Source organism: Elephantulus edwardii, unplaced genomic scaffold (assembly GCF_000299155.1).
Source record: "Elephantulus edwardii isolate Elephantulus edwardi_28Jun2011 unplaced genomic scaffold, EleEdw1.0 scaffold00021, whole genome shotgun sequence".
In the NCBI taxonomy this organism is placed as follows: Eukaryota; Metazoa; Chordata; class Mammalia; order Macroscelidea; family Macroscelididae; genus Elephantulus; species Elephantulus edwardii.
Genome location: NW_006399771.1, coordinates 11,799,315 through 11,816,089, shown reverse-complemented (window position 1 = coordinate 11,816,089; position 16,775 = coordinate 11,799,315). Strand labels below are relative to the sequence as shown.

At 36.8% G+C, this 16,775-nt stretch overlaps 1 protein-coding gene across 4 annotated transcripts in view; it reads right to left on the bottom strand.

Annotated features, from left to right (window-relative positions):
* PPFIA2 (protein tyrosine phosphatase, receptor type, f polypeptide (PTPRF), interacting protein (liprin), alpha 2) overlaps nucleotides 1-16,775 on the bottom strand; it is a 778,898-nt gene that overhangs the window by 145,695 nt on the left and 616,428 nt on the right. For all 4 annotated transcript variants that reach the window (XM_006882537.1, XM_006882538.1, XM_006882540.1 and 1 more), the window contains one exon: nucleotides 15,805-16,025. In XM_006882537.1, the coding sequence (XP_006882599.1) occupies nucleotides 15,805-16,025 (221 nt within the window). The remainder of the gene's footprint in view (nucleotides 1-15,804; nucleotides 16,026-16,775) is intronic.

The window sequence follows — 16,775 nt, the reverse complement described above, 5'->3', positions numbered from 1 at the left end:
GGAGGAGGGTAGAGAGAATAGTGCAACAATGAATGAATGGAAACCCAAAATCTCTGTAAATGTTTATGAAAATTAATAAAATACAGAAAATAAAAAGAAATACGACCTTGAGTCTGTCTGACCTGAACAAAAAGCTATCTTAAGCAAAGATTTGACTTGGGAGGGACTAGAGAGCATTATGCTGAATGGACTAATTCTGTCCCACAAAGAGAAATACTGTATAAAACCAATTTTGTAAAATGAGTATGAAGATCCAATCAGGGAGGGAGAGAGTGGAAGCAGAGTGGTGATGATGGGCACGCAATTTGATGGGTGGGGGAAGGTGGAAGGAAATGGGAAAGGTGTAGTGTGAAAAACAATTGAAAAAATAGTGAATTGGGGAGGGAAAGGAGATAGGGAGGGGGTAAAAAATGTTCAATAATAAATGAATGAAAATATAACTTTTCTGTAAATGTTCATTAAAAGCACAATTAATACAAAAATTTCTTTTAAAAACTAGATTTGATAATATGGAGAGTGTAGAGAGCATTATGCTGAGTGGACTAACTCAGCCTCAGAATAAATACTGTACAACAACATTATTTTAAAAAAAGAAAGACAATCAATAAACTGTGCATAAAAGTCCAAAAGAAGGTAAGTAAAAGAAAGTAAGGTTAGTAAGGTGGAAAATGGGGGCAGAATATCAATGAGTGGGACAGCAGAGTTTGGTAGGTAGATGGGGGGGGTGTTGAAAAAAAAGGAAAGTTCTAATAGGGACCTGAAAATACAGGGTAATAGTAGTTATAGGCAAATGTTAATTAAATTTATAAAACACAATGTATGTGAATAATTGTACAAAGCACAATTTGAATGAAGGAAAATGTGACATGCAATGCTCATGAAAGAAACAAAGCATCTAAGAATAAAGAGGAAAAATCATAATTGTTTGCATTGGTTCTCACAAAACTAACTCACCAACAGTGTAATAAACACTATTTCTTCCTGTACTTGACAATATTGATGTTTTAAAGTTTGTCAATCCAAGAACAACAAAACATAACTCATCATTGCTTCATTTGATTTTTGTAACTTTGGGAAACTCTTTAGACACAGTTTTTTGTTGTAGTTGTTAGGTGTCATTGAGTCGAGTACCACTCATAGTGACACTATGAACAAAAGATCTGAACCTGTTCTGTCCTGTGCCATCCTTAAGCTTCCCGATACACAAGAGCCCTTTGCAGCAGTCACTGTGTCAATCTACGTGGTCGGTGGTCTTCCTCTCCTTTGTCAACCCTCCACCCTTTCCAGCATCATGTCACTCTCTAAGGAATAGAGACACCCCCCCCAGCAATATGCTCAAAGTGTGTGAGACAAAGCCTCATTATTCTTGTCTCCAAAGAGCACTCTGACTGTACCCTCTCCAAGACATATCTGTTTTCTTGACCTTACATGGCATGATCAGCACTTTCTTCAACATCACGGCTCAAAGACATCAATCCTTTTTCAATCATCCTTATTAATTATCTTCAGTAGTATTTTGTTCACATATGATATTAATGATATTATTTAATAGTTTCCATTTCCAGATGGATCACATTTCTTGGGAATGGAAACAAATATGCACCTCTACTAATTGTCATCTCCTTTTCTGGAAATTGTCAATCAAAATGTCTTTGTTCATTTTTTAGTGGGATTTAAAAAAATTCCTTGATTACTTATTTGTAGTAATTCTTTCTAAACAATGAATCTAAATCTCGTTTTTAAATTTTTTATGCTGTAAGTATTTTCTCCTATTATGCAAAGGCACTTGACTGTTTGGATCATAACAAACTGTGGCTGACTCTGAGAAGAATGGGAATCCCAGAACACTTGACAGTGCTAATGTGAAATCTATACTTGGACCAAGAGGCAGCTGTCAGAACAGAGCAAGGTAATACTGCATGGTTCAAAACTGGGAAGGGCGTACACCAGGGATGTGTCCTGTCTCCATACCTTTTCAACCTGTATGCAGAACAGATTATCCGGGAGGCTGGGCTCTATGAGGAGAAGTGTGGTGTCAGGATTGGTGGAAAATTCATCAACAATCTGTGTTATGCAGATGACACCACCCTGCTTCCTGAAACTGAAGAGGACCTGATACACTTGCTACAGAGGGTCAAGGACTGCAGCCTCCAATATGGATTGATGTTAAATGTCAAGAAGACAAAGATTCTCTCCACTGGACCAATTGGTAACATCACGTTGGATGGTGAAGAGATTGAGATTGTTCACAGATTTAGTCTGCTTGGCTCCACAGTCAACACTCTTGGCACCATTAGCCAGGAAATGAAAAGATGTATTGTGATGGGAAAGTCTACTGTTAGCGACCTCTCCAAAGTACTGAAGAGTAATGGTGTTTCTGGAGATTAAGGTGCATCTGATACAGACCATGATCTTTGCAATCACTTGCTATGCATCAGAGAGTTGGACAGTGACTAAGGAGGATAGAAGGAACATTGATGCCTTTGAGCTGTGGTGCTGGAGAAGAGTATTGAGGGTACCATGGACTGCTAGGAAAACAAACAGATTCATCCTAGAGAGGGTTAAACTGGGCAGCTCCCTGGAGGCAAGGATTCTGAGGCTCTGTCTAACATACTTTGGATATGTTGTAAAAAGGGACCGGTCCTTGGAGAGGGACATCATGTTTGGTAGGGTGGAGGGACAGCACCGGAGGGGAAGGCCCTCTATGAGGTGGATTGGTTCACTGACTGGGGTAATCAGGATGGGTGTGTCAGAGGCAATGCGATTGGCACAGGATAGAGCAGAGTTTAGGGCTACTGTACATAGGGTCACTATGAGTCGCAAGCAACTGGACAGTAAATAACAACAACAACAACAACAACAATTTCATCTTTTAATTCAAGATACATTTTATAATTGAAACAAAAAAAGCATTAAATACTCCCTGAAAAAAAAGAGACTATATTTGAGACAGTGAATATCACATGAGTTGTAGGATGACATTAAGTATGTAATGCATAAAGACAGCAAAAGTTTACTACAAAAAGAAAGAAGAAAGAAAATAACACAATAGGTGTCAGAAGAGACTCTAGAAATTACACTAGACCATTGAGAAGCCAAAACAGAGGGAAGAAATGCTGAAATAAAATAACCGAAAAGATTTCAAAGATTAGCTTGGGAACACAAAGTATTATAACTTAATGTGAAGAGACCTGTAATTTGAAAATAAGAAGTGAGCAACTTGCCCAGCATATCTTAAGCTGACAGAATAAGGGGGGGAAAATATGAAATCTAGAGTTGCAAAACTTAGAGATGCTATAGGCAAAATCTTGAAGCATAAAAAGTAAGATGGAATAAATACATAGAGTCGCTGTAATAAAAAAAATCTACCTTTAAATATCTAAGGAAGTATCATATAACAAGAGGCAATGGTAATGGGAAAAAAAAAGTTGAGGTTGCATTCAAGGCACTGGCATGAAATAAGCCCTCAAGAACCAGTGGGATACCATTTTACATGTTTCAACTAACAGATGCAGTCCTAGACATGCTCACCAACCCAGGCCAGGAAATTTGGAGGATCGTTGTCTGGCTGACTGATGGAAGAGATCCATTTTTCTCCATTTCCAAGAAAGGTGTTCAAGCAGAATGTAGAAATTTGTGTATAATATCCTTAATGTCACATTCAAGCAAAATGCTGCTGAAAACCATCAAAAAACAGCTAGAAAATTTCATTTGCAGAGAATTGCCAGAAGTTCAAGGTGGATTTAGAAGAAGTCATGGCACCAGGTGTATGACTTCTGAGTCAACTGGATCCTGGCTGAAAAGAAAGAGTATCAGAAGAACATCTATGTGTGCTTTATTGACTATGCAAAGGCATTTTACTGCATGAGTCATAACAAATTATATCTAATGTTGAGAAAAATGGGAACCCCAGAAAACTTCATTGTGCTCATGTGAAACCTATACCAAGAAGCTGATGTGTGCATAGAGCAAGAAACACTGCATCATTTAAAATTAAGAGAGTTGTGCTCCACGGTTGAGTCCTGTCTACATATTCAATGAGACACTGAGACAATTGTTGAAAAGCTGGACTCTATGAAGAAAAATGTAGTATCAGGATAGGAGCAAGAGCCATCAAAAATCTGCGTTATGCAGACGACACAACATTGCTTGCCAAAAGTGACGAGGCTTGGAAGAGCTTTTGGTAGAAGATCAAAGATTGTATCCCTCAGCCCTGATTACTTCTTAGGGGCAAGAAAATAAAATTCTTACAAATACCAACAGGCCACATCTTATTTGGAACCACAATAAACACTCCTAGTACCAGCAATCAGGAGATCAGGAGATGTAGTGCATTGGGAAAGTCTGCATTCAGGGACATCTCCATATTAGTGAGGTCTAATAATACCTGTTTGAAGACTATAGCGTGCCTGATTCAGACCATGGTCTTCTAAATAATTTGATACTCATGTGAGAGCCATAATACAGAATAATACATAATACAGATGATGGAAGAAGAATTGATGTCTTTGAGCTGTGGTGTTGAAAAGGAGTAAGAATATCTCTCGATCCAGCAAAAGAGCAAATGCTTAATGCCCTGGAATAAGGGCAGCCAGAGTGTTCCTTGTATGGAAAGCTGGCAGAGCTTTGTTTCACGATTTCAGACATATCATTAGGAAAGGGATAATATGCTTGTAAAGTTACAGGATTTTCAAACTAGAGGAAAACTTTCAAGCAGATGGATTGATACAGTGACTGCAGCAATGAATGGGCTCAAGTCTATCAGAAATGATGAGAATGGCATAGGATAGGACAGGGTATACAGATCTGCACTATATTTGGTCACTAAAAGCCACTATGATTCAATTCAATACAACCTAACAGCAACAACCACTTAGAAAACACTATTCAAAGCCAGTTTTGTTTTGTTTTTTAAATAAAATAACCAATTTCTCTGCATAACTATAGTTAAAATTCTATTAATATAATTTAACCACAGATACATTTTGGATAAAAAAATTAATAGACTAATGTGATTATAATTATTGGCTCACAGAGTATTTAAGGTTTGTTACTTTGAAGTTTATTATCATAGTTACATTTTAATTATGCCCAAAGATTACAATATCAAAGGAAGACTTGATCTAGTAACACAGTACAACATCATTAAAGAGAAAAATATTCTAATAAAAAAAGACTTTCCCCCCTTTTAAAAAATCATTTTATATTTTTAGAATGTGTGGTGTCATAATAATATGATCTAAGCATAAGATGTTATGAAGTATGATGTATTTCTACAAATAAATTTTAGCTAATAACTGTACATCTCTCTATTCATTATAAAGAAGACTCACACATAGAATAACAAATCATAGTTTTTGTTAGGAAATGCACTGAGTCACACAGGAAATAAGATGCTGATTAGACATTATTTAGAAAAATAAACAACCATTATTTGATTTCTTAGAATCCTGATTTATATATAGGCAATGAAACAATAATATTGCCAATAAAACATAGACTTTCATTAAAAATTTCAGTATCTTAAGGAGGGAATTCATACAGCATTCATGCAGATTAAAAAATTATAAATGTAAGGGAGGAAAATAGTATTTAATTATAGAACAAATCAATTAATACAGCAGAAGCAAATGATTGTTAAGTAATAAATACTTCACTTTATGATAGTCAATTGAGCGGTGAAAAATATCCAAGTATTTTTTAAGTGCTGAATAGTTTAATAAAGAGGAAAACAAGAAAAAAAATATATATATTTGTTGTTTCTACGTGCCATCTAGTCACTTGCAACTCATAGCGAGCCTATGTACAACAGCCCTAAAACCTGCTCTATCCTTTGTCAACCTTATTGTCTCTGACATACCTACCCCCATTACCCCGTAACAGAATCAATCCATCTCATCGAGGGTCTTCCTCTCCTTCGCGGTCCTTCCACCCTCCCAAGTATGACATCCCTCTCTAAGGACTGATCCCTCCTTGCAATATGTCCAAAGTATGTCAGATAAAGCTTCAAAATCCTTGCCTCCAAAGAGAAGTCTGGCTTTATCCTCGCCAGGATGAACTTGTTTGTTCTCTAGCAGTACATGGTATATTCAATAATCTTCTCCAGCACCATAGTTCAAGAGCATCAATTCTCTATCATCCTTAGCCATTGTCCAGCTTTCTGATGCATAGCAAGTAATTGCAAAGACTGTGGCATATATCAGGTGTACCTTAGTCTCCAGACTGACATTGTTGTTCTTCAGTACTTTGGAGAGGTCTCTGACAGCAGACTTTCTCAGTGCAATTCATCTTTTAATTTCATGGCTGCTGGTACCAAGAGTGTTGCTTGTAGAGCCAAGCAAAGTGAAACTGTCAATTTCAGTCTCTTCTGTATAATCTATCATGATGCTGCCAATCAGCCCAGTAGTGAGAATCTTTGTTTTCTTGATGTTGAGCTTCAATCCATATTGAAGGGTGCAGTCCTTCAGCTTTTTCAGCAAGCAAACAGGTCCTCCTCAGTTTCAGCAAGCAGGGTTGTGTCACGTGCATAACGCTGTTGATGAGTCTTCATCCAATCCTGTTGCCACATTTATCCTCATACAGCCCAGCCTCCCAGATAATCATTCCACAGATAGATTGAAAATATATGGAGGTAGGACACATCCTTGGTCCACACCATTCCCAATTTTGAACCATGCAGTGTTTCCTTGCTCTGTTCTTACAGCTACATCCTGGTCAAAGTACAGATTTTTCATAAGCATGATGAAGTGTTCTGAGATTCTTCTATAGTCAGCCTTTTTGTTATGATCTACACAGTCAAAAGCCTTTGCATAATCAATGAAACACAGAGACATTCCTCTGGATCTCTCTGCTTTCAGCCAAGATCAATGTGACATTAGCTATAATATTCCTGGTACCATGGCTTCTTTTAAACCCAAGCTGCTCTTCAGAAAGTTCTCTGTTGATGTGCTGTTCCAGTCATTTATAAATTTACATATTTCATAGTTCTTGCTAATTGACTACACATGATACATGCACTCTAGGTACAAGAAGGAAGCATAATTAACATTCTTTGCAATACATTCTTTGTGTACCAAATTAATTTGCAATAAATCAAGCTTGTTATTGGTATTTACTATTATAATGAATTATAGCTAAAAGTTTCTGGAGAGAAATAGATTCAAACTGAGGCCATGTGTTGATATTTTTCTGAAAATTAAAAACAAAATTTATATATCTATTTAAAACCTGTTGATGTTGTTATGTGCTGGCAAATCGCTTATGACTCATAGCAACCCTATGTACAAGAGCCCTAAACATGGCTCTATCTTGTGCCAACTCATTGTCTCTGACACACCTACTCCCATTGCTTCAATCACTGAATCAATCCTCTCATCGAGGGGCTTGAATTAAGCCATGAGCTAGACAGCATCAGAAAATTTATACACTATTCAGAATGGTGTTAGCAGTGGAATTCCATATGGACTTCACCACCAGAAACCCCTAGGTTTTGTTGTTTTTGTTAATATGTGCTCTTGGGTAGACCAGGATTCATCTACACAAAATTGATTGAGCCAAGTTACAGTCATCTTGTCACTCTATCTTGTGAAGGGTCTTCCTCTCTTTCTCTGACCCTCCCTCTTTCCCATCACTACATCTTTTCTAAAGACCACACTTTCTCCAAGACAAACTATAATGGTTTTTGACAATCCATTGGGTATTAGCAATTGGTCTGTCAGGTGCTGAATGGGTGACACTATCTGGTTAGCTAACAGGCTTATTTAGACAGGCTTGGGAGCAGGAGAAGTATCCACTTCATAAAGATTCCTGTGGAAATGCTATCAATTTAGAGAAAGGACAATATTTATAGAACATGGTGAAAGTTTTTTTTATTTATGGGGTTAGTAATAGATGGCACTTATTAACAACAGCAATATATATTACAAAGCCCTTGTCTTCCATTTTTGACTACCATTGGCTCGTCACTGTATTATGGCCATCCTGTTTTGGTTGAGGGTCTGTGTAGATTGTGTGCTTTATTTAAGCCTCGTGTTTAGAGTCAGTAAGACCTCCAGGAGGACACTTGAATTTAAGGCCAAGGTCTTATCTTCATTTTGGAAACTGGGTGGAGCCACTAGACTCTGTAAGATGGGCCCTCTTGTTTTGGTAGAGAGTCATTGTGCAATGTTTGGGTGGTTTTAGTTTTGTTTTTTTTATGTGTCAAATGTGAGAATGGTTACTCATTGTGGACAGTGTTTGATGGACCTCCCGATTAAAAGAAACTTGGCAGCAGGAGTGGAATCCACTTCCAAAATAGCTTGGCACTTAACAACAGCAACAGCCTAGAGAGAGATCAGTTGGGTTAGTGGATAGAAATTGATGCTACCAAACCAAAGGTGGGTGACTCTATCCTGCAGCCCTCAACCTCGTATTTAAGTGTTTTTGGTCAAACATTATTCTAGGTCACATAGCTCTGGTCTGTCCATTTGCTGTACAGACGTAACTTATGGCGGCTCTGAAGCTGAACACTGTGACACTGATGTGTTAAATGTGAGAATAGTTACCCATGGTGGAAAGTGTTTGGTGGAGCTCCCCTATTAAAATAAGCTTGGAATCAGGAATGGCATCCACTTCCAAAATAGCTTGCCTCTGGAAACCATATGAACCTGGAGAGAGGATGAAAGTTATACAAGTGTCCAGGTCTTTTGTTGGTAGGGTCACTATGAGCCGCCTACGACTCAACAGCACTTAACAACAGCAACAACAAAGGGTATTAAGAATTATAGGTCAATGAATGAATGGAAATCCAAAATCTCTGTAAATGTTCATTAAAATTAATAAAATAAAAATTTTTAAAAAAAGGAACTACAGGTCAGCATGACAACTGAAAATAATAAATTATTCTTTTTAAAAATGTTACTCTTTTCTTCATATTGATAATATGACTTTTTTGTTTTCAGGAGGGAAAAAATCTTATTTCAAAAGTAACAAAATATCTGAAGAGATAATTTAGATATTTGAGCTCAAGATGGTATTCTTGGGCTATTTACCCAACAGCCTGTTTTTTGATAAAATTTGTAATTATTGAGAAGTGTCAGTGCTTCTACAATTGAAATTTCACCTTTGGGAATGTTTGTAATATTCATTATATTAAAGTGATTGCCTGTTGGCAATCTTAACTCCTTATCTCATGCCATGTTCCATCATATTTTGCCTACATAGAAGGCATAGGATCTTTAAAGTCAACATAAACATCTTTTAGTAAGGACACTAACTTATCTTTTCTAGTAATTTCTGGATGGCAACTCATTGCATCTCACAGTAGGCTTTTATTAGAGGGGTGTTTGTGAGTCTTCTTCTTGCTGATTTCTCATTCTGCTCAGTAAGTTGAAGTTCCTCATCACTCTGGTCCTGAAGGCCTCCATTTCCTCACAGCGTGATGCCCACAGGTTGACGCCTTCCCGTGGGAAACACCCCCACACTAGAGTCTCAGGTATCATTATTCTTGGAACACATGCATAGGAAGCAACTGAAAAACTCTGGTTTATACCAGGCATACCTTAATCATTAAACAAACAGATGTTTTTAGTGTTCTGGAAAAGACATTGAAGACAGATTTTCACAATGCAACGTGTATTTTGATTTTTTTTTTTTTTTTACTGCTGATACCCTAGAGAGAGCTCTGTTGGCCTAGTGGATAGAACATTATACTACCAAGCCAAAGGTGGTTTATTTTAATCTGCGACCCTCAGGCCTGGTTTTAACTGTTTTTGGTCAAATACTCTTTTAAGTGGTATAGCACTGGTCTGTCCATTTGCTACACAGAAGTAGCTAATGTTTGCTGTGATGCTAAACACTGTGACACTGATGTGTCAAAAGCAATAATGGTTATCCATGGTGGACAGTGTTTGGTGGAGCTCCCTGATTAACACAGGCTTGGAAGCAAGAGTGGCATCTACTTCCAAAATGATTTGCCTCCAGAAACTCCATGAACATGGAGAAATGATGAAAGTTATACAAGAGTTCAGGTCTTTTGTTCATAGGTTTGGTATGAGTCATCTACAACTTGACAGCACCTAACAACAACAATAATACCATGGGTGTAGAGGTTGGCACAGGATAGAACAGGATTTAGGGCTCTTGTACATAGGGTTGCTATGAGTCACAAGCAACTCAATGGCACATAACAACAACACTACCATAGGTTTTGATTATGGATCCAAGTAAACAGAAATTGTTGACAATTTCAATCTTTATCTCTCTTGATGTTGCCTGGAGATACAGTGTTGAGGACTTTTGTTTTTTTGATGTTGAGAGGTAACCCATATTGATGGCTATAGTCTTTGATGATAATCTTCAGTAAATGCCTCAAGTTTTCTTCACTTTCTGAAGCAATTTGGCTTCATCTACATAACACACATTGTTGATTTACCTCCCCAACATGCTGCAAATCTTCTTCATAAAGGCCAGCTTCTTGAATGATATGATTAGAATATTGTTTAAGTAAATGTGATTAAAGGATATAACCTTGATTCACACCTTTCCTGATATTAAACCATGTTTTTGTTGTATACCATAGAGTAAGAACCAAACCATACCTGACCCTTTAGCAGGTTTTCATGCTTTTCTTAAGGAAAACTTGTGGCCTTGAACCATATGCCTAATGAGATTGCAGTACAACTTCTTGCCATTAGTTCACCAGAACCCCTGTAGTGTTCTCTTTTTCTGTTCAGAGAACTGTTTCTTGGACTATGTATAGGTTTCACATGAAAGTAATGAAGTATTTTGGAATTCCCTTTGCTCTCAATTTTATCTATAATTTGTTATGATCAATACAGTTAAGTGCCTTTGCACAGTCAATAAAACACAAGTAAACATCTTTCTGGCATTCTCTGCTTTCATTCAAGATACATCTGTTGTTAACAATGATTCCCTTCATGCCACAACCACTTGAATTTGAATCCAGCTTGAATTTTTGGCAGTTTCCTGTTTATGTACTATTCCATACTTCCCCCCCCTTTTTATAAAATTCTCTCCTAATTTTGAAATACTCTTCAGCAATATTTACTTGCTTGTGATATTAATGATATTGTTGAATAATTTTTATATTCTACTAGATTTCATATGAACAAATACGAATCTTTTCAAACAGTCAGGTAGCTGTCTTCCAAAATTCTTGGCATAGGGTAGTAAGAACATTTGGAGCAGTGTGTGTTTGTTGAAACTTGTCAACTGGGAATATGGTAGTTTCCTAAAAAAAGTCAGTCCCTGGCTTTGTTTGAACATTAATATTGAGCTTCTTTGTAATTTCTTTCCATAGCTGTTGACGATCAGATTCCTGTGTAGTTCATCAAGTGAGGTACATGTGCATAATTGACATTCATGTTTTTTTAAAAAGTTACTTACAATGATAAATTATTCATGTCACAAAACCTTGTCATCTTATTTCCATTCCAATTTTTGTTATCAAGTCTATATTTTCCAATTATTAGTCCTTTTAGTTTGTTTAGAGCTTTTGCATACCAGTCACCAACTATTATTAATGTGTCTTGAGTGCATGTTCAATTTTAAAGTGCAAAATTTTATAGAAATTCTTAATTTTTACATCTTTGGATTTATTGGTGGATGCATAGTTAAATAAGTTATTTTAATAATTCTTGCATTTATGTGTATATGGATAGTATCTTATTTCTCATAGTATTGTACTTCAGAACAGATCTTAAAATTTTTCTTTGATGATTAATGCAACAGCACTATTCTTAAATATGTCGTTTATGGTATATCACTTAACTGCCTGATTCAAAATTACCAATACCAGTCCATCTTATTTTATTAATGCATTGGATTTTGATCTTTATGTGTTCCATTTAATTTATTACTTCCAAAATTCCTGGATTATACTTGATATATTTGATGATCTCATTATTAACAGATGTTTGAAGCTGTTTCTTCTCATTTGTTTTGTGTTTTCCAACATGAGGGGCTCATCTTCCAGCAATAAACGTAACAATGTTTAACTGTTATTCATAGTGTTTTTGAGGACCTGCTATTTCGGAAGTGGGTGGCTACTCTGATTCTAAATCTATCTCAGGCTGGAAGCTCCACTTGTACCTGCCCACCTTACATGATTCTGTTGGTATCTGAAATATCAGAGGCATAGCTTCCAGCATCACAGCAACCCACGTCACCTCAGTACAACAAACAGAGCCAAGTAGTGTACCCATAAAAGCAAACTATAAAACAAACAAGAATATATCAACATTCAAAATTTCCTCTTTGTAGTAAACATATGGTTCCGAATCACTGCCCATGTATCAAGCAAAATTAAGGTTTAGAAATAAAACAGATTAAACTTAGGTATAAACTTTGATTTTTCATGTACTAACATTCTAGTCATTAATAATTATTAAACATGCCCAATCATTATGCACTGTGATAAATGTTTTCTAGTAGAAGAACTGATAGACTGTGAATTGATCTTTAAAGAATTAGTAGTGGAGTGGAAAAGTAGTGACATATTAAGGCAGAAGTAAAGAATGAGCAATATATTCATGTCTACAATTAAACATATTTATGCACACCAAGTTTTAGAAGGAAACCAGTGAGTTTAATGAATGTCTGAGCAGACATTGTTTAGAATGTGTGTGTGTGTGTAAACAATACATTCCTGATGTCTGAAAGAAAATAATTCTCCCTGACACAGTAGATTTTCCTACATCATATTATTAATACAAAAAGATTGTGCCTGTCATTGGGATTCAAAAAGTTAAAAATTGTATTATAATTACCTTTTTCAATATTTGAAGTGGGATATATTTTACAATCTCAATTTTATATGACTGTCTAATACTTGGAAATAACCTACTGTAGAGAAAATATGTGAAATAATATAGTCATGTCAGCAAAATATTTTATTGTCTCTAGAACGAGGGGAGAGGCAGGTAAGGAAGGCTCTAGGTGCTTGTGGCTTTCTCTGTGCCCCACTGGAGGACTCTGGTCCAGAGCTGGCCAGCATTTCTGTGTGCTGGAATGGTAAGATACTGAAGGGCCCTGGGGCCTGTGGCCCTAATGCCCGTTTTTCATTGTTTTTGTTCAAACAGTCATCTAGGTTGTATAGTCCCAATGTGTCCGCTTGTTGTACAGAGGGAACTTGTGGTTGTTGTGAAGCTACACTCTCTGACACTGATGTGTCAAATGTGATAATGGCTGCCCATGGTGGACAGTGTTTGGTGGAGATCTCCAGTTGAAACAAGCTTGGAAAAAGGAGTGGCAGCATCCATTTCCGTAAATAGCTTACCTCCGGAAACCATATGAACTTGGAGAAAGGATGAAAGTCATGCACGCAAGTGTCGAGGACTTGCATTCGTAGGGTCACTATGAGCCACCTACAACTGGACGGCATTTAACAATAACAACAACAACAATAGAATTAGGCCTTTCATATTTAAACAATGCAGATATTAATTTATCATTTGATTATTTTAATAATATGCACTCATAATTAACAAAATGGCAGAGGATTTTTATTGATTAATGTGATCTGTCTGATATGTATGTTTAAAATGTTAATTTTTACAGAAAAAGAGAGTCTATTATAATGGATAGAAAAATTCTAGTAAATAAGCATTAGTAAAGCAGGGAATACTAGAGGATTGTCTGTGTTTCATTGATTATGCAAAGGCATTTGACTGTGTGGATCACAACAAACCGTGGTTGACTCTGAGAAGAATAGGAATCCCAGAACACTTAGTGGTGCTAATGCAAAACCTATACTTGGACCAAGAGGAAGTCGCAGAACAGAGCAAGGAAACACTGCATGGTTCAAAATCGGTAAGAGTGTATGCCAGGGATGTGTCCTATCTCCATACCTTTTCAACGTGTATGCAAAATAGATTATCCAGGAGGCTGGGCTCTATGAGGAGAAGTGTGGTATCAGGATTGGTGGAAGATCTATCAACAATCTGCGTTATGCAGATGACATCCCTGCTTGCTGAAATGGAGCAGGACCTGAAGCGCTTGCTGCAGAGAGTCAAGGACTGCAACCTCGAATATGGACTGAGGCTCAATATCAAGAAGACAAAGATTCTCACCACTGGACCAATTGGGAGCATCAGGATGGATGGCACAGAGTTGAGATTGTTCACAGCTTTAGTTTGCTTGACTCCACAGTCAACACTCTTGGCACCAGTAGCCAGGAAATTAAAAGGTGCATTGCCATGGGAACAGTCTGCTATTAGGGACCTCTCCAGGGTACTTAAGAGCAATGGTGTCTCTCTGGAGACTAAGGTGCATCTGATACATGCCATGGTCTTTGTAATCACTTGTTATGCATCAGAGAGTTGGGCAATGACTAGGGAGGATAGAAGGATTGATGCCTTTGAGTTGTAGTGCTGGAGAAGAGTATTGAATGTACCACAGACTGCTAGGAAAACAAACAGATTCATCCTGGAGAGGGTTAAACTGGGCTGCTCCTTGGAGCCAAGGATTCTGAGGCTTTGTCTGACATACTTTGGACATGTTGTAAGGAGAGACAGGTCCTAGGAGAGGGACATAATGCTTGGGAGAGTGGAGGGACAGCACAGGAGGGAAAAGCCCTCTATGAGGTGTATTGGTTCAGTGACTGGGGTAATCAGGGTGGGTGTGTCGGACACAGTGCGATTGGCACAGGACAGAGCAGTGTTTAGAGCCGTTGTACATAGGGTCACTATGAGTTGCAAGCATCTTGATAACAACATTTTGTGCAAAATATGATAGCAATTAAGTTTTAGGCACCAGATAATACAATAACTTAAAACAGACTATAAGAAAGAGCACACTATATAATATGGAAAGGCTAGAGACCATTACTCTGAGTGAACTAACTCAGTCTCATAAGGGCAAATACCATACAAAAATCATTATTTTTTTTGTTGTTTGTGTGTATCTTTGAGTCAGAACTGACCCATAGCTGACAGTCTGGCAGGTTGTCAGAGGCAGTTAATTGCACTGAAGGAAATTTCCCATCCTTCTCCCTCAGAGAAGCTGGTGGGATTTGAAACATGTGCCTTTATGATAGCAATGTAGCTTTTTGCAACTAAGGCACCAGAGCTTGGCTAACTAGTAAGACGTGTGCATAAAAGTTCAAAAGGAGAAGATGAGGGGTTCAAGTGAGCTGAGAGTGATGGGATGAGAATCACAGGGTCACAGAGTTTGGTGGGAGGAAGGAGAGAGTGAAGGAATCAGGAAAGCTCTGGCAGCGACCTGAAATGATGAGGTGATAGTGGGCATAGATAAATGGTGATTGGTTTTATAAAATGCAATGTATGGGAATGATCATATGAAACACAATGCATATGAATGAAACAATATATATACAATTTTTTTATGTAAATAAATACAAAACGTTTAAAAATGTTTTAAAAGAGTATCACCACAATATCTAAATATTTTTAGGAAGCTAGACTCATTACTATGAATTATAAATTATAAATAAAATTATAGTTAAAACAATGGCTATAAAATTAGTTGTAAAATATTTTATCATGCTTACTTTTTATTTTTTTATCATTCTTAATATCAATATTCTTTGTGCGTTTCATATATATTCCTTACAAAGACAATCTTAATTTAGTATTTCTCTAATTTTATGCAACAGATATCTCCTGTGGATATCTCAACAAATATCTCCTGTGGATCTTGTGAAAGTGCATATAATGATTTAGGAACCGTGTGGTCAAATCCAAATCCGACACTTCTAACAAGCAACCAGAGAATGCTGTTGCTGCTCACCTGAGCACCACATTCCAGTCTTAGCAACAATTGAACATCAGCAATAATTGGACTCACCTGATTTCTTTGTTTATGGCATCCAATTGTTCCTGAAGCATCATGGCGAGTGTCTGTGCATCGGAATGACCACTGGGAGAGAGAAGATCCATTGAGCTAAATATTGTTTCTCGGTCATCATCATCAATATCAGACATTTCAGTGTCACTTTCAAAATGATGGCTGCTTAGCACTCCAATTTGCTGAGTTCTATTCCATTCATGATCCCCGAGAGACTTCACCTGAATTGAATAATAATGAAATTATTTATTTATCATGTTACTTCCTTTAAAGCTACTATTTCATAAAACAGAAATAACAAAAGTGTGTGTACTTTTAAAGCTGTTTTGGCAAAAGCAAAACCAAGTATTAACAAACTAAGTTGCTGTCAATGAGGGAGTACTTTTTACACCTTCAATAATAATAGACATTGTCAGCATAAATATCAAGATTTAAATATGAATAAATAGGAAAGACCTCCTCACGAATCCTTGTGAAATCCGCACATTGAAAGTGATGTTTAATTTAAATATGGAGCATTATTTTAACATTTTCAAATAAAATAATCATCAATTTGCAGTGAATCAATCCCATCTCAAGTGTTATTCTCTCGTATTTTCCTTAATATCAGTAGAATTTACAATGTTACCATATAATACATTATATAAAAATTTATTTTTTTTATGGCAATGCATAGATATCATAAATATATTTTTTTAAAACTGTAAAGAGATTTAATTTCATCTCCACTACTTTGTCAACTCAATAACAAATTGGAAGATTGTTACACTCACCATTATACCATCAAGTCCAATTGTAGACAAGTTGATTTTATAAATCGAAGCATCCTATTTTACATGATTATTTTTTAAATTGTTGTTGTTGTTGTTGCTGTTATGTGCTGTCGAGTCGCCTACGACTCAGCAACCCTATGTACAACAGCCCTAAACTCCGCTCTGTCCTGTGCCAATCGCACCATCTCTGACACTCCC